This window comes from Serinus canaria, chromosome 8, assembly GCF_022539315.1.
Source record: "Serinus canaria isolate serCan28SL12 chromosome 8, serCan2020, whole genome shotgun sequence".
NCBI lineage: Eukaryota > Metazoa > Chordata > Aves > Passeriformes > Fringillidae > Serinus > Serinus canaria.
The window spans coordinates 5002612-5025373 of record NC_066322.1 but is presented as its reverse complement, the minus strand read 5'-3'; the positions used below and the strand labels follow the sequence as shown (position 1 = coordinate 5025373).

The 22762-nt window shown below is 44.2% G+C and overlaps 1 protein-coding gene across 3 annotated transcripts in view; it reads right to left on the bottom strand.

The window, feature by feature from the left end:
- Nucleotides 1–14619, bottom strand: part of GLIS1 (GLIS family zinc finger 1) — a 179371-nt gene extending 164752 nt beyond the window's left edge. For 2 of the 3 annotated variants that reach the window (XM_030226824.2, XM_030226823.2), the window contains exon 1: nucleotides 14209–14619. In XM_030226824.2, coding sequence (XP_030082684.1) covers nucleotides 14209–14551 — 343 coding nt within the window. In that variant the 5' untranslated portion in view covers nucleotides 14552–14619. The remainder of the gene's footprint in view (nucleotides 1–14208) is intronic. The other variant, XM_030226825.2, reaches the window with a different exon arrangement.
- Nucleotides 14620–22762: the final 8143 nt, after the last annotated feature.

The window sequence follows — 22762 nt, the reverse complement described above, 5'->3', positions numbered from 1 at the left end:
GAAATTAATTTGCCCACTTGCAGAAATTCAGAAAGTGTTTGCTCTTGATTTTTCATCTTCACCACATGGCAGCTGCTTTCTCCCCGGGCACACATTCACACTGTTGTGGGCTGTAGGAGCAAGACAGCCAACACTGGGAATAGACACGTCCCGTGGTGGCACAGCAAGGAACAGGCACAGTGGCCACTCCATGGGGTGTGCAGAGCCCTAGGTACACAGACAGACAGACTTGTGTCTGGCCCGGGGACTGACAGAGGGGAAGGTGTCACAAATATAAATCTCAGGCCAGGGAGCCAGAGAACTCAGCTGAATTTTAGTCACATGGGTATCTCCCAGTTTCCCTTGGCTGCCTCAACCAACTGTAGCCCGAAGTTGTAAAACCTGCCCACAGCTGCTCTGCTCACCCCCAACCTGATGTTTCACACAGGCTTGTTTGGATCTAACAAGGTCCTTATTTTTCTACAATGCAGGAAATAAGGAAACCAGCCATCAATTATTAGAAGCGCAGCAGATCTGAGCCGCGTGGCTGTAAAACAGATTTTTCTTTAATGAAACTGAGCTGGCATTTGCCAGAAATAACAAGTGCCCAAGACCAAAGTGTAAATCAAAACTAAAGGAGAGTTTTCAAAACTTTGAATCATTGGTAGCAACAGACAAGCTCAGAAGGAGGTTGGTATGATTTTGGAATGTCTTAAAAATGTGTGACTAATATGACTTCTAAAGACATTATTTGTGAGTTAGTATTTCAGTCTCCCCACAGAAAGAAAACATCATGACCAGAGAGGGCCAAAATGTTTGCTGTAATAACTGTGTTAGTATGTCACTATTGCTGGGCTAGGAAGGAGGCTGAATCTTTGTTTTCATTTCAGAAAACAAAGAAAGGGAAGACATTAATGTTGAAAATCATCAGTGCCTGGCAAGAGACTATCACAACCCTTATCCTTTCCCCACGTGTCCAGGTTTTAAACCCAGGACTAGGTTCTAGCTGCTCTCAGCCCAGGCCCTGGGAGACAGCAGGTTCCATCATCCATCTCTGAACAGACTTGTCTAGCCCAGGAGGAGTGGTGCTCTTTGCTGAAGGGAGAGACATAACAAGAGAAAAGAAAGGGTGGGTTTGGAGGAAACAGTTGCTAGTGATTCCCTTGCCATAACTACTCTCCAAACTGTTTGACTGTGGTTGTGGCAATGCTCCTCCTTTCCTGTCTGTCCCCTACTCTTTGTCACAAAACCCAGAATGAGGGCACAAATTTGGCTCATCTGGATGCCAGGCCCATGGACTGCAATGCAGAAGGCACATGAAGAACTGCAGCACCAGGTCTGGACAAAGGCGATGGCCTGGAATCCAGTCTTTTACAGATTGTAAGTGGAAGCCCTTGGCATGGTCCAGCTTGTCCATCTAGTGATTCTGCCACTGAATGCAATTGTCTGTGGTTGACATTATTATTTTCTTCCACAGGAACATTCAGTGACTCGCAATACCAGAAGGTTTCTCCTTTACTAAACTGTGCCAGGTTTAATTACCCCTGCAGTCAAAAACCCATCTTCCTTGTTTTATCCTTCTCAGTTTCCAGCCATGGGATACCATTCTGCATTCAAAAGAACCCTCAAGTATCACTTATTTTCTCCTCCACTGCATCTCTGGAACAGACCAGATTCCCTGTAATCTTCCATTAGTCCATAGGTACCACACATGGGTTGGCATATTCCATCTCTTCTCCAAATCCTTTGATTTTTCAAAGCCATTTAAGAAAGTCTGAGCATTAATCTATCCTCCTGCAATCAGAGTGATAATTACAAAATAATTACATCTCTCCCCTGAGCTTTTTAATAATGTATCATGTCACTTCATACCCTATCAGAAGTGTTATTTTCTCACACCAGTTGGATGTGACATGCCAATCCTTTTCAGTGTCACTGCTTTCCAGAACATACAGCCTCCCACCTATAAAAACAGATTATATCCTCCATGCCAAGGTACTGCCTCAATTGCATGACATAAGAAAATACCTGTTGTAAGGTTCCTGATGACTGCTCAAGAAATCCATGTCAAATGCCAGTCACTTCCTGATTTTTATTAAATAAAAATCTTCCCTTAAATGAAAGGAACAAACTTTACTGGTAGTGGCTTTCTATATTCTGTTAAGATTTCAACAGAAGCTATTCAATATCACTGGGAAGAAAACACAAACATTCAGAGCTGTATACAAAACACTGTCACTGTACAAAATATTTATATCTGGTGTGCATCTCAATTTCTATAGAAGTCAGTTTCTATTCTTTTCAAAAGGCAACAATATTGTTTTCTATACCACTATTTTTCTGCCATCAGCATTGAATCTAACAATTCAAAATGCATCCCAGAAGTTTTATCTACCAACACATTTACCTCTGCCAGCCTCACTCTCTTACTATAAAACAAGAACTAATTTGATGACCTTTTAAAAAGAACAGCTTCCATCAGCTGCTCTGTTAATGCAAATTTCTGCCACATTCTATCCCCAGATATAAACAGTCTAAACTCCACCTGGACAATAAGGATGTAGATACCAACAACTGAAGGTCAATAGTGCTGCAGGCCTTCAGTTAATTTTTGTATTTGGAAAACAGGATGCACTGCAAATGAATAATAATTCAATGTGAGCCTAATTCAGTATCAATAAGGCTATTTCCTTCTTCAGAACAATGGCTGGCATTTTCTATCCCCAACAGGCAATCATTTGTTAGCAATGGCATGTCCCCAGAATGCCACAGAACATTTCACAACTGCTTTGCACATAAAATCAATCATTTTCCATGCCCAGTTGTCCCACCACTGGCTCTCCCAACTGGTGTTCTTCGAGCCCTTCACTCAGCCTGGTTTTTATTGCATGCCTTCTCAGTGTTTTCTTGACAAACAAATGAGTGGCCAGAAACACCAATGTTAGACAAGGAAGGATTTGAACTTTGTTCAACAAGTCAAAGAGGATAGAAGCCTGGACTATTACAGCTTGAGAGACCTCTTCTAACTCTCTAGTGCCTAAGCAGTTGAGTGTGAGAATTAAAAATGTCATAGGAAAGACAGCTGGGCCCAAAGAATTACATTCCACAGTAGGATTTCCATCCAGCCTGCCTTTAAACACTCCAGTGATAAACAACTTATGCCATCCTTGGGCACCATATGTCAAAAAATTAGTACAGTCCTAGAAGGTATCTTTCCTACTGTCAAGCCCACATAATCCCTGTGGAAGAATAAACCAATCTAGAAGACACAGGAGGTGCTGAAGATCAGGTTCATTTCACAAAATATGTAGCTACCAACAGAGAAAACCTACAGCCACACTCAGCTCAAAAAGGATGCAACAGGAGATTTCCTTCTGGAGCAGCAAAACAGGAGCAGTGCCACTGACAGATGTGTGGGCACCATACACACAAACTGTAACTCTGATTTACAAATCACTCAGTGCAGAAGCTCCTTCCTGTATATAACATATTCTGAATCTGAGAGCTGTTCATCAAACCAGCAAATGTTGCAATCAGCAGCCTACACACTGGAACCTGTATTCAGTCTCCCAGATTGTTTTTCTCTAGTGGTAGTTAGTGTCATAATTCATTTTTATCTAAATGCTAGCTGGCTATGAGGCTATTTTTCACCAAGTTTTCTCTCAAGTCTTATTATCTGGGATCCAAAATTACCTCCCTGTCTCTTCAGAGTGACTGCTTGCTGCAGAAACATCTACCCCACACATAAAACTTCTTTATCACCTCTGATATTTACTGTTCTTAATTTTCAAATCTTCCAGCAACTTCTCCAGCAGCTAATAAAAATCTTTTGTTGGCATTAACACTAGCCCTTAGCAAAAAAAGTTCCCCAGGCAGGTTAGTCTCATTTTGAGAAACTCAACCTGGGTACTGCTGAGGCTGCAAGTCTCTGCAACACACCAGTGTTTTCATTCTAACTTGTCAAATAAGCTGCACTTGTAGCCAATGCTATCACACATTTCAGCTCAAAACACTGCTGATGATTAATCATCCCAGTGGTTTGCTCTCACCTTCTAGGTTTTGATCCCTTTGCATTAGCTTTCTATGACTGATCTTGCAGAACATAGCCACTTGTATAAGTATCTATGGAACTGGTAAACATAAAAGCAACAGGTATAAAAGTGCATTTTGACAAAGCAGTTTGCGTACTTATGCCAGCAATCTCTGCCTAATAGCTTCTGACAGGATGCAGTATAAGAGAAAGGAGATCTCATATGAATAATGATTCCAATAAAAGCCAGCCAAATCACCCTGACAGATTTTGAGTATTTACACATTCAGCAGACCAAAAGCTATTTACACCAGTTGCCATGCTTCCACTCATTTAGCCCACAATTCAAATAAGTTACAACCCTTTGTATATACATTTAAAAATAAACTAACAGCACAGTGGCTCAGTAAGGAGGCCAAGAGAGTAGAAGGAAAAGGTCACTAGGACTCAAGGGCAGGGAAAGAGCAAGTGGGCTCTAGGAGTAAATATCCCCTTGAATTTCCTGCATATCCATCCAAATCAGGGAGATGCTGAAATGCACGGGGATCTTTGTTCTGCAAGGAGAACCATCACTGTCTGTAGCTTATCCCCACAAAACGATGACAACTCAGCAAACCTTGAATAACTCAAGAACTCAAAGAAAAGGAATAAAAGCTGATTTGTGGTACGTTGGCAGGAGATAAAATAAGAAGCAAACTGTTCAGATTAAAAGCGTGAGATGTCTTTTTCTTCTGCCAAGTGAACTGAGTCCATACTTGGAGGACAATTTTTTATGCATAAGCCCTCCAGAGCCCAAATCTGCCTCTTTTTTATCCACTCCTGGATTTAAAATGGCATCACTTCAGATTTGCACCAGAGTGAGGGACAACGGGATCAGGCCAGCTCAGTTTCAGTTGAACATAAACCAGCTCTGATAACTTCAAGGAAACTGAACATTACAACAATCAGATATCCAGAAAGAAGGAATTTAGCCTTGATTTTTCTTGTTCAGCTCCTGGAGACAGTCTCAGCTGCATGCAAAATCTGTTCTGCCAGAGTGATGAGGATCTTAGGAACCTTGTAGTAGCCACCTGCACTTCAAAAACCCAGGGACACACGGGCTTTTGTCCATCGGGTGATTTCTGCCTCAAGAATAATGCACCCTAAGAGACTTTGCCATCTGCTGGGAGGCAAGAGCAACCCAGTTGGGGAGTTGGGGAGCAGAAATTTTCCTTCCACCAGGTACTTTACTGTGGGCACTGTCAAACACTGATCCCTTAATATAGCCTCCCTTCCCTCACATCAAGCACTAAAAAAAATGGGAGATTTTGTTCCTCTACAACAGTTCTGCAACTGACAGCAGAATCCAGGTGCCAAGCAGCAACAAGCCCAACTAAAATGCTGTGTTAAAAACCTTACTCTCCCACAGATAACAAAGATGGATTTTGCACTTTTCATCACTCATGCTCAGAGACTCACCAACAAGAGCAAACACCAGGACCTTCATGCAGCCAGGAGAGAAACCCAGTCCATGCACACGCTGTGCAAAGGGACTGCAGCCACACTTCAGCAAGCACCACCATCAAAGCCACATGCTGCAATGCCATGTCCTGCCCCACCACCAGATCAGACCTCAAACAGAGCACAGCCACATCATCCTAACTCTGCACCTGAACTAACAAACTCTGTCTCTCAGCACAGAAAAAAGCTGGCCCTGAGAATTTGCCCTGTTTCTGGTTCCAAAACTGGCTTTTCCTTCTCTACACCATACTCTGGTATGCTCTTGCTGTAGAAATATCATGACCAGTGCACAGTATTGCCCCAAAATGATACAAACAGTACAGTCTAGAACAGAGTTCAGGCACCCTTGTTCTATTCATCCAAAACATGTATATACTTGGCCATGTTGGCTGCTGGCACAATCCTGCACCACTTTTGCCTGTTTCACATACAATGGCTAATCACACCAGCTTTACACCCATACTTGATGTTGAACACAAGAAAAATTGAAGGTAAACGTACTGTGCTAACTGATCTTGGCACCTGAGCTACTGGGCTACAAATGCTTGCACCCTTTTTACTCCAGGAGAGAATTTAACACTTGGATCTTCTGTGTCTCAAAGGAGTATGGAAGAGTTTTCAAAAATATTCAATACTGGCCTCTTCCTGAAGTCAACACCCAGCAATTCCAACAGGAGCAGCAAGGCAAAGCAAGAGTTATGAAACCTTCTGTTAAATCCTTTCTGGGATTTTCCCAGAAAATACTGGGTAATAAAGCAGAAATTTCCTCTTTTATCTGTTCTCACTTTAACACTCTCTTCTTTGTCCAGCACAGTTGGGGGTTGGGAGGTAGGCAGGACTTACGTAAGGAACACTAAGTGCTGACGTAGAGTGAAGTGAGTCCTTCTGAAGTTCCTGTCCTATTTTGTCTTCTCTCTTCAGTCACTACAGAGATGTTCCATCCAAGAGCACAACTCGCAATCATCGTGACTGAGCACTCCCTCTCTTTAAAGGATTCAGGTTAAATCAAAGCCAGCTGCTTTAGAGAGGGGCAGGCAGCTAAGAAGTTAAACAAAATAATAATAAAAAATGTAATCTAGAACCTACATAGATAGGAAATCTGCTCTTGTGGTTCAAATAAATAACTCGAAGGTATTTAAGCCTCATGCACAGAAAACAATTTTGTAACTTTTTAAGACATCCTCTTGCATTGTTGTTCTGCCCTAATAACTCTGAAATGTGCTACTCATCTCTCCCAGTTAAATATCCTGTTTCACAAGCCCACTCCTAGATATCTGAAACTGCACAGTATTTCTATCTAGCTTTAGGCATCTAGCATTCCAAAGAATTAATATTTAAACTTATTATAAAGGAATGGGGATTGCGTTAAGCATGTAGTATTTAGCAAAACATTCATACCAATAAACTGCTGTGTTGCTTGTCTGAAGCACATTTATCATCCTTTAAACTCAAAAGAAAGATTATGCTCCAAAACTGACACATGTATCTATTTTCTTTTTAATACAACCAAGACTTAGATAGGATTAGAGAGTGGAAGCTATCAAATTTCAATTTTAACAATACACTTAAAATTATATTATCTTTCTTTGCCTAGGGGATTGTTGACTTCAGTATTTAAGTGACTTAACCATAGCAAATTGTGAAAAAGCATTGAATCACAGCACTTATTTTAAATAATCCTAGACCCTCTACCCCTTCTAGGGAAGAACCTCATGTTAACATTTTTATACATATTACTGCTCCTATATCTTTTGATTATATATAAATGATTAAAGAAACTTTAACCTGTTGCAAGACATCACTAATTGGTATTTTTCCTCTTACATTAGCCTTTGATTTACACCTCACATACGTTCTCCCAAGCCAGCACATGTAATTTATTTACAGCACTGGAAGGCAGGCAAAATACATCATCTACTGTTATACAACCTTCTACAAGGTATTAAAATACCAGGCCCCTGGAGACAAACTTCATATAGTTCAGCAAGTTCCAAAATAAACCAAACCACCAACCCCCTAAGCACTTAAAACAACAATGGACATCTGTATTAAAAAGTTAGTTTTTTACTGTATTTGATGATGTCGCCTTAGTGTCATTTTCCCCTCTGGCTAATATGCAAACAACCCGTAAGAATGAATTTGCTTTCTCCTCATTGTAAAACAACTAACAACTCTATAGCTCTCACAAAGCCCTCTTATCACACACATAAATGCCAGAATTAAGTGTAGTTTATGATGTTTTGCATTCATTTAACCCTTAGAACAAATTTGGTGCCGTAAATTCAATAGCAGTGCTCCTTGCCAATCCATTCAGCAAGATAACCACATATACATTCAAACATAATGATGGAGAAGTCAAACATAATGATTAGAGTTAAAGCAAAACAGTTGCTTTAAATAAAAAGATCATAAGCACTTTGAGTTGCGATCAACCTTGTAATGCTCAAAACCTTAAAATAACCTAAAATATAGAATTTGTATCAATTTCCTATTGCAGCTCTGGAAATGTCTCATCTGTTTTACAAGCAGTCCTCTGCCTACAAATAATCATTAACAATCATTTCATATAGTCAAGCTAATGACTGTAATAAAAAAAAAAAAAAAAAAAAAAAGAAGTCCTTGTTCCAGGTAACCAGTGAAGCACAGATTCTGAGAACAGAAAGTTCAGGTTCCAACCAAGATTTCACATACAGGGTGCCAGAAATGTAACAGGAGGGGAAGGAAAAAGGGGAACTCTTTGCCTCTATTCTTCAAAGCCTGTGCAGAAAGGTAGTGCCGCGCTAGTGTGCACCGATGGTTATCTGAACGGAGGGACCGGCCCTTGCTTTTCTTTACACGCCCCATTTACAGGCAATAAAACGGCCGGAGTGGTTTTAACTGGTCCTTCTATGTCACTGTAACGCTCCCTGCTCCCGGCAGAAGATAACAGCTGTGCCATATTCCCAAACACATACTTTTGCTATTGTTTGCACATTTGTGGGGCAAGATTATGCTGTACCACAGCCAGCGAGCGCTGCCCTTGCTTTGGAACCCTGTATTCCGAGTTACAGCAATGTGCTGGGAAACAACGTTGGGTGGCTGAGTTAAAAAGAGCAAACAAACCCCAGACTATTAAAAGCTGTTTCAGGCACTGTGAAATGATTACTAGATTGCACGCCTGGTTCAAGCTTGTTGACATACAATGATAGAAATCTGGAGTGCAAAATGGAGTGGTTTACGTCTATTTTCCCTCTCCAATTACCCTGCCATCAACATCTTCAACAGTTCTAAAATCACTAAAGAGCAGAATTTCTAGAATAATGGTAATTATGGTACTGGGCATGAAATGATATTCACAGTACTACCGATTTCTCTCATAATCCATACGTTATTCCATTTCCTAGCTTACAGATGGATTTAATAGAAACTTGTTATTTGTTCTACAAGCTTTTCCCTGTACACAAGAAAAAGAACTTCTGTAATATTAGGATTGAAATACTGACCCAGCTGAAGTTAGTGGCAAGACTCCTACTGATATTAATGATTTAGGGTAAAATGTTGTCCTTCTTATTCAACAAAAAACCAAACCACTTTACGGTAAGGAAGCAGCAAAGTGTCCTAGAACACATTCACTTTATATTTAGCCATTTCACAAAAAAGAATCTTGCAGCCCTCCCAGAATATAATCTCAAGTATACTAAAGATTCTCAGCATACACTTAACAGCTTATGTATATATAGGGTTGAACTCTGAAGTTACAAATAATGTATTCAGTTATATCTAAATGATAATTTAGAATGGTCTATGTCCAAAACTTTGTAGTTGATGGGACTGCTCACAGGAACAGTAATGTACATACTTAACCACTTGCAAGATGCAGACTTTAATTTTTTTCTTACTATAAAAGAAAAAATTATATTTTTCTTCTCATTCCACTTAGCCCAGTATATAATAACCTCCATTACTGTAACATTTTAAAGACAGAACAAGTAATTTCTTATTTTTAACTTCTATTCCTTCAAACAAAACTCAAACCAAATAAAAATTTTTCTTCCAATTATTGGACTTATTTCCTTGTTGAGAGTAACCTGACATTATCTGTTATTCCATATAATTCTGCACAATATTAAAATAGATATAGCATTTATTCTCTTCAGCTTTTCCAGTAGCTGTAGTTTTTGTCACGAAGCAGAAAAGTGGTTTTTTGCTTTTACAAGTACTGAATGCCTTTATATGACTGGTTGATCATTAGATTTCCTGGCTTGTATTTGCTGAATATTCTCCACTAATGATTCTTAAATTACAATGGATTTAATGATTAGATACAATTAAATTATTTTAAATTAAATCCATGAAAGTCCCATCTTCAAGTCAGTGACTGATTTTGCAACACAAATCATTAGAAGAACTTCCTTCAGCAGCAAGTAACTGAAAGTTATTTGCCTATTCAAGACAAGTGAGCATTATAGGCAGTTTAAGGGAGGAGAGGACAGTCACAATTTATTCCAAATGAATTTATGAACGCATTCTCCAATTTGCAGTTTCTTCTCCTTTCTCCCCTTACAAAACAAAATCAGGCAAAAAAGAGACCATGAAATAAAAATATAGCTCTGTAACTGCACATTCTGTTCAGACCAACCTTTCAATTCCTTTTTGTAGCAGAGTTCAAATGCAGCAAGGGAACTAGAGTGAAAATAAGAAATAATTACTACTGCAGCTCTACCTAAAACTGAGAGTTTGGAGATCACCATACCAGTGAACCTGTCCCTGTCTCCTTATCAGCCCATAACATATTTATCAGCTCTAGGCAGTCACACTTGCTCCGGTGGGATAATTCAGATGAACACAGATATGGTGTAAGAAAGAAAATGGCAATCAGGCCCAAGACCAGTCAATTCACCTAATAAATCATAAAACTAAAGTACACACTTTTGCTTAAGATCCCAAAGTATAAGCTGTTACTTTCACAAGGACAGTCCTGACAACCAAGGAAACAGTCACAGGGGGATTAAATGGCAAGATTTACCCCTCCTTCTCAACAGTAGAAGGAAATTAATACATTTCAATACATTGGTTGTGTGTTTGCTGAAAGCAGCTACAGTTAACAACAAACAAAAAAAAAAATCCAAGCCATTTTCTCCTTGTCTGAATAAAACATACTCTCAACAAGGAAACATCCAACCACTGCAACTCGACCAGCTTATTGTTTTGCCCACTGTAAGTTAATATCTGAAGTGGTTGCTGCAAAGGTCCGGGCCATTTGGATGGTTTCCCAGTGGCACAGCTAACAGGATAAATCTCGTCATTTCTACTGAGTCATGAATTAGGTACACTGAACAAAACTGGAAAAGAATGAAAAGGAGAAGTGTTTCCTGGTAACAGCCATAATCAATGTCATTTAGAAACTGAGATATTTGGCATCTTTATAGATTACTCTTTTGTCACCACTAAAGCCTTCCCAAAAACTTCTTCCCTGTAGACAATAAGTATTTTGCCATGTTACTTTTAAAACTGTAATACCGTAGCATGAAATTCAACAATGTGGAACCAAACCCACAGAATTCCAGGAAAACACTGTAAAATGGACTTCATACCTTATGGTACAGTTAATTCTATGTCAAATGCCTCTAAAAAGCATTGTCTGTATGCAAATACACTGCCTTGTTACACAGGGAAATCAATGACCAAGAAAAGCATGGTGCCTATCACAGCCAGCCACATCACAAGGGGTTGGCTGGGTAAGAACTGGGCATTTATTTTAAACAGCTCCCAAAGAGAACAAAATATGAAGCACAATTCCAAAACAGTGTTATTTTCAGCAAACAACCAACAGCTCCATCCTGAAAAGTTTAGACCCAAATGATCCAATTCCCAGAAAGAATACTCATCACAACCCCTCAAGTTTTTGTTTGGCTCTTCAGAAAGTCCAAAAGACTTGCTCAGGCACGGAAGCATTTTGCAGGATCATAACTTAAACACTGTGAAGCAGCACAGTAACACCACAGAGACACTGCAACAGCAGGATACTTCTTCCCCATTGTGATTACTTCAAAGCTGCCCTTTTTATTAGTAGAGCAGTGTATCATTTTGATTCATTCTTTTTGGAAAAAAAATTAAAAAGTAAGACTTGTTTAGGAAAAAAAGACCTTACAGGCAACTATAAAAATCAGTTTTGCTCTTGTTAGAGAGCATCTTTTACACTCCCTACTTGCAGCTTTCAACTGTGGATAAACCAAAACCAGGAGGCACATTCTGTAATCTAACCCAGACTGCAGAGGGAATTACTGGGTACACAGCACTCTGGGGCTGGAGAACAGGAGATGCACGGCACGATGGTCTGAAATCAAGCTGTCATCAGTTTCCTTCCCAAAACCTTTCCCTGGGTAAATCCGATTTCCCTAACTTCCACATCTTAGCTTTATCTTGGTATATCACATCCACATGCTAGCCCAGTCCTTTATCTTCCTCAGAGAAGCAGGACTGGTGGGAGATGGTTTGCACTGCTCCTTGGAAGAGCTGCAGCTCTCCTGTCTGCAGCACAGCCTGCTTTAGATACACTCTGATTTGTGAGCTGGAGCACAGCAGGCACTCCAAAATGCCCCAGTGGACATTAAAGCACTTGCTGACACTGTCCAGGTCAGAAGGAGCAGCACATCCCACACATTTTAAATCAGACTCAGAATTTTACTTTAAATTTTACTTTCCCTAACTCCTCTTGAAAGTGTCTTCTTGGGGGGAAAAAAAAGGCAAAACCAAACCAAACAAAAAACCCCAACAAACAACAGGAAGCCACCCAAAAAACTCACAGTGTTGCCATCTTTGGAAAAATCCGACATTATCCATCAAATCCTCCTGCTCAGTTAAATGAGCCCTCTCCTGCCCATGGACACCTACTTACTCCCATGACTCAAGTCACCCATACTGAAGCAACCACAAGGTAACACCCTGGACAGAAAACATACTAAACAAAACCAGCAACAAAATGTAAAACACTTTTTTTCCCCCAGTGGTGAAAATGTGAAATTGATCAGTCAGGAAAGATGAATTAGGAACCTTCTCCCATGCCCACCTACATCTACTGTAGAAGTCTTAAGTGAAAACAAAGTTAAATTCTTCCTGTTTCCTTCCCTCCACTCCCACCCTCTGCAACAACAAGAGGGATATGCATGAAAAGAAGGCTCAACAGCTCAAAGAAAAAAAATCTTTTCAAAGTATTTCAACAGTTTTCCTGGACAGGGCAATCCATGGGCAGGATTTTAAGCTAGTATGAACCCTGTGAAGTGGCACCAACCTCACCCGTGGGACCACAAGGGACTAGAACAGCCCTTGAGTTCCTTCCACAGGCAGCAGTTGCAGCAGCACGATACAAGAGCTTGTAGCTCCCTTTATACTACATGAATCCTCCTTCTCCCCCCTCCAAACAGGAGCCTGTGTAACAGACCTTCATTTCACTCCTGCCAAACATTAACAACCTCTTTTTTTTTTTTTTTTAATCAGGAGAGAAGAATTGCAGCATTAACAAACAGAAAAATAAAAAAGGTAATTTATAACCTGCTGCTCCACTCTGTCTGTATTCGGTGGTGATGAACAAACACATCCTAGAGGCTGCAGGACAGACCTAGCACAGATCGAGGTGTTCATTAACATAACTTCGTGGCAATGAAAGGTGCCATCACCCTAGGTAACAAGCTCACAAAAGAAAATGTCACTAGTCCAAGGGCATGCAGCCTACTTTTAATTTTCAGAAGAATGTACAGAACTGGAAAAAATCCCGGTGAGAACAGTCTTACAGCGACAAGATAACTGCACTTACATATCTAAAATAGTGAATAGGAATAGACTGATAAGAGAAAAAAGAGAATTATCTTATAACATTACAGAAAACATTGTTTTAATGTTAATAACCTTAGGCGAACATATGTCTCTGCAAGCGACTTTGTAGCATAAAGAAATGCTCCAATTCCCTCTGAGCACATTCAGTGACACCCAAGAGGGATTATTTTAAAACTGAATTTTGATTAACGAATTTCAGCCGAGTTAACCAGTTCTAGCTGAAAAGTGTAATGAACAGATTTTGAGTAGGCAACTCCTAATCCTACCACAGTGCCACTTCTTTAACGATGGACAGCTGAAAATCAGGCATTTGTTAACTAGCAGAATTTGACCTTTTGGGCACCAGGAGTTCCCAAGTCTGAGGATTCACCGTCTGAATCCAGCATTTGTAACACCTCCGTGAAATACAAACTATAAAATCCAAGCAACCGTGGTGAAACTGCTGAATAAGAACCAGGCATTTATTGTCAGCCAGGCACGCTCGCAAACAAACACCCCACACGAACTCTCTGGCGCAGGACAGACCAGCCCAGCCTTCAGCACCAAGCCCAAAACAACCACCTTTGAGACGCGACCACATGAGCAGCGCCGACTTAGAACAATTAAAGAAGATGCTGGTCTCGAGATTTTTGAAATACTGTTTTTAAAATACTCTTGATAGACACTCAGCTTCACACTGGAAAAGCACAGTCTGGTTTATCCTGTCCCTCCAAGGTGCTCAGGAAAAAAAAAGTTTTAAAGCTTGAAGTTAAACAAACAAGTTAGGAAACACACTAAAGACCAGAAAGGGAGGAGGGAGGGGGAAAAAAAGCTTGTTACGTTTTTATTTGTGTAGTGAATAGGTTTTTGGTGATGGTAGTGTTTAGTTCATGCATTTTCAAACTCACCCTTCACGCTTTGATGTTTCTGCTGCTGGAAATAATCTTTGGAGCCTCTAGCGCATCGCAGCTCCTGCGCCCTGGGCAGAATCGGAATCCTCTCAAATATGCTGGGTCGTTTGGGGATGAAATCTAGCAGAGGTGCTGACATTTCAGGGGGGCTGTGCTGAGGCTCCGAGTGGTCACTGCCGTTACTGACAGATACTTTAAAGGACATCTGAGGATTCAAGTGAGCTTTACCAGCGCCGGGACGAGTCACCCGCGGCAGATCCTTCTGAGACGCTCCCTGGCATTTGTCGCTCACCTCAACGCGGGCGCTGCCTTTCTGACCCGCAGCGAGCTCACAGTGCATGTCCGCTTGCGGCTGCTGCTGCCAGGGCCCCCGCCGCTCTCCTGCAGCGAGCGGCACACGGGCTGTCAGCGCGGGCGGCCGCCGCGGACCCGCCGCCTCAGCCCCCGCCTCAGCCCTCTGCCCTCCGTGCCGCCGCCTCCCGCCTCAGCCCCGCGCCGCCAACGGCCGATAACCGCCGCGTGTGAGGCGGCGCAGCCCGCAAACCTCGACCCGCAGCCCTCAGCCCGCTGCCCCCGCCCGCTGTCTCACACACACCGGCCGGACGGGGGAAGACCCGGGGCGCTCGGACCCCGGCGGCGGCTCGTCCGTGAGGGACGGGACGGCCGATGCCGCGCGTCGGCTTCGCTCCCTCTCTAGGCAACACTGCCGGGCTGCTCGTAGCCGCTCCCGGGAAGGCGAGCGCGGCCGGGAGGGGCGGGGAGGGGGCCCGGCACACGGGCGGGTTGTTTGGCGGCCGGTGCCTTTCAGCTTAGGCATCCGAACAGCGGCCGCCCCGGCAACCACGGACGCGGTGGCAAAGCGGGTTCGCCACCGCCGGGCTCGCCGGGCTCGCCGCGGCCCCCGAGGGAAGGAAGGAGGGGGGAGAGCCCGGCCGGGCGCGGTGACAGCCGCGCCCCCGCGCTCCTACCTGGGAGGGGCCGCCCGGGGGGACGCGCTGCCCGCCGGCTCCCGCCGCCGCGCCGGGCGCACGGGCTCAGCCCCACTCCCCCGCCGCAGGGCCGGCTGCCAGAGCGCAGGCGGCCCGGGCCATTACCCTGGCGCGGCGGCGGGGCCAGTCGGGGCGGGCAGGGGGAGGGCTGTGCCGCCGGGGCCGCCCCTCGGGGTTTGGCAGCGGGGTACGCCCGCGGGCCCGGTCCGGCTGCGCATCGAGGAACGCGGCAGGGGGACCGCGGGTACCCCGTGCTTGCGGGGGCCAGTGGACTAAGGTCAGCCTGAGAATAGGTGTGCCCTGGATCCGCACCTTCCTGGTACCCGCCCGATGGGGAGAGTCCCTGCAGTTGCCCACTCGCCTCCCGAGAGGTCCTTGATTTTCCCTCCCGCATGGCCCCGCCATGGGCATGGACCCTTTCCTTTTGCCCGCGGTCGTCGAGGATCCTTGTGCCTGTCCCCAGGCAGTCTGCTCAGGCGTGCGGCTGCCCCGGCACCACACATCCACAAGCCACTGAACAGCTGGCAGTGCCCTATAAACAGCTAGTGTGCAAAAGCCACAGCCACTGCAGCATGTCACAGCAAAGCAGCAGGAGAGAGCAAAGCCTTGCCAAGGACAGGGTTTAGGAAGCAGGAGATGTGTTGGAGGTGGGTACAACCTGGCCAAGACATGTCTCTGGTGATGCAGTTCAGCCACATTCAGCGCTTCAGTCTATGGACATGCATCGTTTCCTGCCTGCTCTACAGGTGCAGGAGCTGGCCTGTGCCCACAGAGACAATTAAGCTAGCTCAGAGCAAGCACCACAGCATAGTGACATTTGCACTGGCTCCTCCTAGGCCAGCTTGGGTCTGGAAGCAATCTGGTTGGGTTTATTAGCTTGGGCCTGGTTCCAAGCAAATGCAGGCTGAGCCACGATGTGCAGCTTTGCACCAGAGAGCTGTACTAGCCCACACTTTTCTGGCTCAGGGATGTCTGCACCCTCCTGCCCTACATGCTGCTGTCAGCACAGGTGCAGCACAGCAGGTCTGTAACAAACCAGGACAGCTTGAAGATAGGAGAGACTCAGAGTCAGCCCTGATTTACATGGGTGTAAATCAGACAGACATCTGGCTGGAAATTCTGCTTGTTCACAGCAAACCTAAAGGAGAGGCTTGGGAGATTTAGCACAAGGAGGAGGGACAGCTACTGAACTGGCATCTTACTTCACCCCTCCTGAGGAGAGTCATGCAGCGAGACAAGAGATCTTCATCTTCTTGTAGCACAGATGCTGCACAGAGTGCCTCACTCACAGTTTTATCCAGCCCTTAATAACGTCTGCCACGCTGCAGTGTACAGAGTACAGGAATGGTCAGGACAGCAGGGCATGACTTTTTCTTGGCAAATGCTCTGAATGTTGTGGATTTAGTGGGAGGGAAGCAACTCTCAATAAAAGATGCAAGATCTTGAGATAGAACAAGTAGTTCTGGGAGAAGCAGTACTAATGACTCTCATTTGCAATGCCTCTCCTCATTCCTCCCTAGTGTGGATGACCTGAGGTCTACCAAGCAGGGAACCTGCCAGCCTTTCCCCTCAATAATAGCAGTTATAGGATCTTTTTTTTCTGTAAGACCACATCTTAAATTGTCAGAAGTTAATAGCTGTCTGTCAAATGTGGTTGAAAATTGGTAAATGTCTTCTGAATATCTTAGTGGGAACAAGAAGCTACAAAAAGGGAGAAAATCCCCACCTTACCTCTATGGTAAACAAAACTGAATATCAACTAGCTAGCACAAATACTGAATTGGATGGTAACATCCTAGGGATTTATGAAAACAAAATTTTTCAGTGTACATTATGACACCACCTTTTAGTTCTCTGCTAACCTATGCCCCCATCCCCCAGTCGTGTCCATCCATGGGGCCCTCAGGACCAAGCTGTTCTTTTTCTTTGATTTGGAAATGCTAAAGGCACCTGGCAGTACTACCACAAGCAGTAATTATTTAAGACAGAAATACACCATGGTGACGGCCTAAACCTCAGTTGACATGAAGAGGCAGTAAAATTTACAGAGGGAAATATTATTCCAGAACACAGTGTAACCAGAGAAATCCCACTGCTTCCAGTGCAGGAAATAAATAGCATTTAGGTGGATCCTGAATGTGGGCTCATCTTGTGCTAATTATTACAGCTATATTGATACATGCTGCCCAAATATCTAGAGGGAGTTTCCTAGAAAACAGGGAGTTTTGGATATATTGTGTACCTTCCTGGACGGATTTTCTTTTGTGGTTAGGGATTTTCCCACTGCAAGCAGAGAGAAGATCGTTAAGCCTCATCACTGCATTCTGTATCTGAGGTCGTGTGTCCTGCTCTGAACCGCTGCTGCTTTCTTTTTATCACCAATACCCAGAACTTTCTGCAAAATACCGGCAGGTGCCGCCACTGGCTCAGCAATCGCCCAGGGCTGGGCTGTTCCATGTACAGGAGCTGGCACGGAACCTCCTCCGTGTGCTGGGCACCCTCTACAAGCCAGGAAAGGTTTAGACTGAAGCAGATCACAGCTCCAAGCTCCAACAGCACAGAGGGTAAAGGCCCTTCACACCGAAATGGATTTCCACGGCAGATCATGTCACAAAAATACAGACCACATAGCTCAAGCTGCAGGTCTCCCTATATTCCTCCCACAGGAAATGAGGCCCCATGGACTCAAACCTGTGCTCACAGCGCTGTTTCCTCAGGTTTGAGTAAGGCATTTGGCAACTGCCCTGTCATTAGTGGCACTGTGCAGCTGGGCATGCCCAGCCCTGGCTCTGAGTGAGAGAAACAGGTGGTGGATGGACATTCAGGGCTGGATGTGTCTGATAGAGACTTGACTTCTAGAGCTGTTGAAAAGCAACGATTTGGTCCCTCTGATGAGTCCACAGATGTGGAGGAACAAGTGCTGGGAGAAACAAATGCTCCTTGAATAACTGTACTCATGCAAGAGTTAAGTAGTCCTTTTCCCCTTCCTACTGAATCAGAAGACACTTCATGTTTTGGTGCTGGAGCAAAGGTCAAGCAAGTGCAATTGTGGCTGCTGAGACTGTTCCATGCCCTGGGTCACCATGACTTTGCTGCATGCACGAGCTGTACAGCACACTCTGATTCACCCAGTGTTGTCACTACATCCATGAGCTAGATGGGTGTCTCCCTTTTTGTGTCCTTGGGAAAACCAGTCACTGGCCTCTCTCCCCCATGACAGCAATAGTCTGCTCTTAGGAAAGTGGGGGGAAGATTTCTCTGTATTAGTCTTCTTGTTCAACATTCCTGGTTGCCAAGGGCTGTGGTTGTTGGTCATGGCATGGCCCACAGTTAGGCCACTTTGCTCTTCTCTCTATTAATGATGTCACCATCAGCAAAGCAAACTTTTCAGTTGAGGCAGACAGGCCATCTTCAGTCCCTGAAGCTAGTCCCTGCTTCATTCTGAGTCACATATGAAATGTGGGGTGGAAATTTGGTATAAAATACATCCAGAGGAATGAAACTGCTTGCCTGAATATCCTCTCACTAGGTCAAGCGGGTAGGACACAGATGCTGAGTAATTAGAGACTTGCCCATCTGCCCAGTCACTCCTAGCTGGTGACTGAAAACAGGTAGTAGTCTAAGGCTTGCTTGGGCCACAGTGAAATTGTACCAATAAGGAGAAGAAGTCTTAAAAAGTTTGATACATTTTCCCTACTGACACCAGCCATGAACAGTGCCAGATCATTGCCATGACAGTGTTTTCAGGGCCTACAGGTGCTTTTGCAGATGCTCAACAACCTCTTTGCTCTGAACTGTCCCTGTGCTCACAGCTGCACAGGCAGACGCAGTTTCCTGCCTGGAGAGCTGGATACACAGGAGGACAGTGAGAGATCATCTGTAACAGGAGGGGGGAAAGGACACTGCATGAAGGAGACTCAAGTTCACCAAATGCAGCCTTCAAAGCTCTTTACCCTTGTCAGGAAGGGACGGCTGTAACCGGCCACCGTCACAAACCGGATCTTCGAGAAACTCGGAGCAGCTGAAACCTCCTGCTCCCCCAGCAGCTCTGTGGGAGGAGAGGAATGAGGCAGAACGGATACAGTTAAGGTGAGCTGCAAACAGCAAACAAGCAGAGATGAAGTATTAATCTCTAGTTCACATATTGAAGTCATCTATTCCAGCAGGCAACACAACGAGATTTTAAAAGGACACAATTGAAATGGTGAGATCTTTGTGTAACTGCTGCAGTGCAGACAGAGGTGGGAGGTGTTACCATAAGCATTCTCTTAATACTGGGCAAAACAAACTCTCTGGTGGGAGAATAACAAACTTTATTATAAATAACCTGGTTGCAAAGGAACTGTCAATTTACACAGAGCAGTTTATTTACAAAGGCATGCCAAGTCCAGACTTGTTTTTGTTTTAATTTACTGCACCACAGATAGCAAAAGAGAAACAACCAAACAAAAACTGAGCCAAAGGAATTGTCTCTGTGAGTGTGCCCGTTTCTTAGAGATTGCCCATATCCCTTTAAGGCAGCACAAAGCCCTTCTTTATAGTGGTTTGAAAATGACCTCCTAAATTAAGGCAGCAGGGTCAAACTGACCACACATTATCTAGTGATGGACTCAACTATTGCCTCATAACTTACAGATTTGTTTATAGTTCTTGTAGTTAGAAAAAAGAAATTCCTCAGATCATGCTGACGTATCTTTTAAAAACAAACCTCTACAATAGCATATTTTGGGAAAATCACATAGTAATCTTGAATCCACCTTTGTCTTGCAGAAACTGCAAGAAACAACCATCATCTCCAAAAGCCACTGTAACACTACAGATCCCTCCTGCCTCTCCAGTTAATTGGCAGATCATTCCTGTGAACTTTGAGGAAAATGCCTCTAAAGAAGGGTCCAACCAGGCTCCATGCAGGATGTGGTTGTTTACACCTGCAGTTAGTTTCCTCAAACATTCATCTGTACTATTTCTCTGCATCAATCCATAATTAGATCTGTCTCTCACATCACGTATACACAACACAGGTAGTAAAATAAACTTCAGTCATAAACAAATGAACAAACAAACAAAACCCCCTCAGAACAGCACAACTTAAGAATGTTCAGCTTGTAAAATTCAGTCCTTGGCAGTGAGATGTGCCAGGACTAGAACTGCTGGTACAAACTTGACTCATGCCTACTCTAAATGAGTTACAGAACTGGAGTTATAACATGACCCCCAGTTATTTTGCCTAGGGTTCCATATAGTCAATGCACTGAAGAGAGTGATTGCTGAATGAGCAACTAGTCACTCTTCATTGGCTCAGTGTCTGGGCCACACAGTGAATGTATTTACTGAACACCAGCCAAGTCCTCTGCAGAACACAGAATTTTTCATTTACTCCAGGGCATTTCTTTGGTGTCCATCACTGCAGTAGCCTACTGATTTGGACACCAACATTTCATTATCATCACTGGAGGTGAGGGGGGGTGGGGTTAGGCTAAACCCCATTTTACAACAGGGGCCCAGAAGCCAAAATCTTCAGTTTGAGTGCTAAACTTGTGACAAAGATCGACTGCTTCCCTCACCCTTTGCTCCAGGTTATTTAGCATTTCCCATCATTGTCTGTGGTAAAACTAATTTCCAGTTCCATCGGTTAAACTTAACCCTTGGTGTCCCAAACAAAACATGCAGAATCCGGGAGACTTGCAAAGTGGCCACCTGTGAAGTGCTGAAGTGCTGCACAGGATCTCTATGCAAAGCACAAAAAAGACAAACCCATATTTCCCTGGCAGTTTTCAGCTTGCACTAATTACAAGAGTGGACTTCTCTACCTAAAACACGTTGTGGTTGCTGATAAAGCTTTCCCAGAACTGATTGCAAGTGTGTGCAAAGACAAAAGCTCCTCAGTACCCAACTCTGAGATGCAACCCAAAACTTTTACCACCCCTGACAAGGTCCACAGCCTGGACCCACTCTGAGCAGTCACCTCTGGCAGTGAGCAGACAGGAAACCCAGTGCCTTACAGAGCTACTGCCCCATCTCCCTGCTTCTCAGAGCTTGCCCTGGAGGTGGGCACAGTCTGTCTCTTGAACTGAAACTTCAAATACTAGTAAGCCCACAACTGGAACTTACTTAGCAAGAGCAGAGAATGATGCTTACATATAACCCTCAACAATCTTTGACTCACAGGCAGTTGTATATTTCCATTCCTAATTCCTGCAAAATTCCTCCAGGGCTCTTGTCATACCTTTTCAGACAAGATGCAGTTATATACAACAGCCCACCCCAGCCCTGTGTTTTAGGAGTCAGATTTAAAAGTGGAGTTATTCAAGAAGTGAAAGGCAAAGCCTGTCATTTTTTGTGTGTTTTGGGCAGGGGGTAGAGAGGAACTCAGAGTACACTCAGGACTGGTTCCTTTGATGATTGCATGAGTACATACATGTGGCTTAGGCCAGAGTTTTCTCTGAAATTCTTAGTGCAGAAACTGACTCTTTAGGGAGACAGAAAAAGAAACTGAAGAGGAAATTCCTGTGCCATCACCATTAATTCCATGAATCAGCTTGCATATCCAACAAAGAACTATTCCTACTTGAATTTGTGTTTTGTTCTCATGGCAGGCTCCAGCAACCCCATGTTCATCTGTCTCCTGACTGACTAGCTCTACTGTAGTCCCAAGATTTTTTTAAACACAGAGAGGTGATAGCTTCTCTAGGCTATTTTTTTGTTTTCTGAAATCTGAGCATGGTGCAGGCATTGCTCCCTCAGACACAAGGAAGCTGCACTGTGTGTTTATTCTGCGTCATTTGTGGCCAATCTGCCAGATGCAAATCTCTACCATGAGTCTGCAGCAAAGGAAAGCAACATTCTACATCCCCTTACAACACAAGAGCTTGGCAAACCACATTCCAGGCATGTCCACAGCACCCAAATGCATTTAATCCACACAGCAAATACATTAACACAGTAGTGGTGATGGAAAATATCAAAGACCATAGAGGGAGGAGGATTCTCAACTTGCAGTGTGGTGTCTGTGATGATTCCACACAGACTTTCACTGTTCTATTGCATCTTTGGGGAGAAGTGGTGATGGGAGCGGTGGGAACGTGGCTGCCATCGGTGTGTGAAGCCCTGCAGCTACAACACACCTGCTTGAACAGGGAAAGCACTGCGAGCTGCCACCATCCATCCCACAGGGAAAGGGGAGAGCACTGTATGTAGGAAAGCATCTCCACAGCCAGGGGTGCTCCTGAGGCCACCTCCTATAGATTCCATACCTCCACCCACCTGTCAGTGCATCAGGCCCTCCCCAGGCAGAGCACCCATCCCATGGATGACCACGTGCAGGAGCTGGGGGAGGCCTGGCAAGCACAGAGCCCGCAGACTGCACCACTTGCCTGTGACTGAACAGGTACCAGAACATTCATCAGCGGGAGCCTGGCCCTTCCCTGGCTGCCCTGGGAGCCGCAGGAGCGAGGTGGGAGCCGGGAAAATGGCTGCTGCAGGCCTCAGGACACCGAGCACAGCACACACAATGGAGCCTCTGTTCAAAGCACGCAGCAACAGAATCGAAACCACTTCATTTC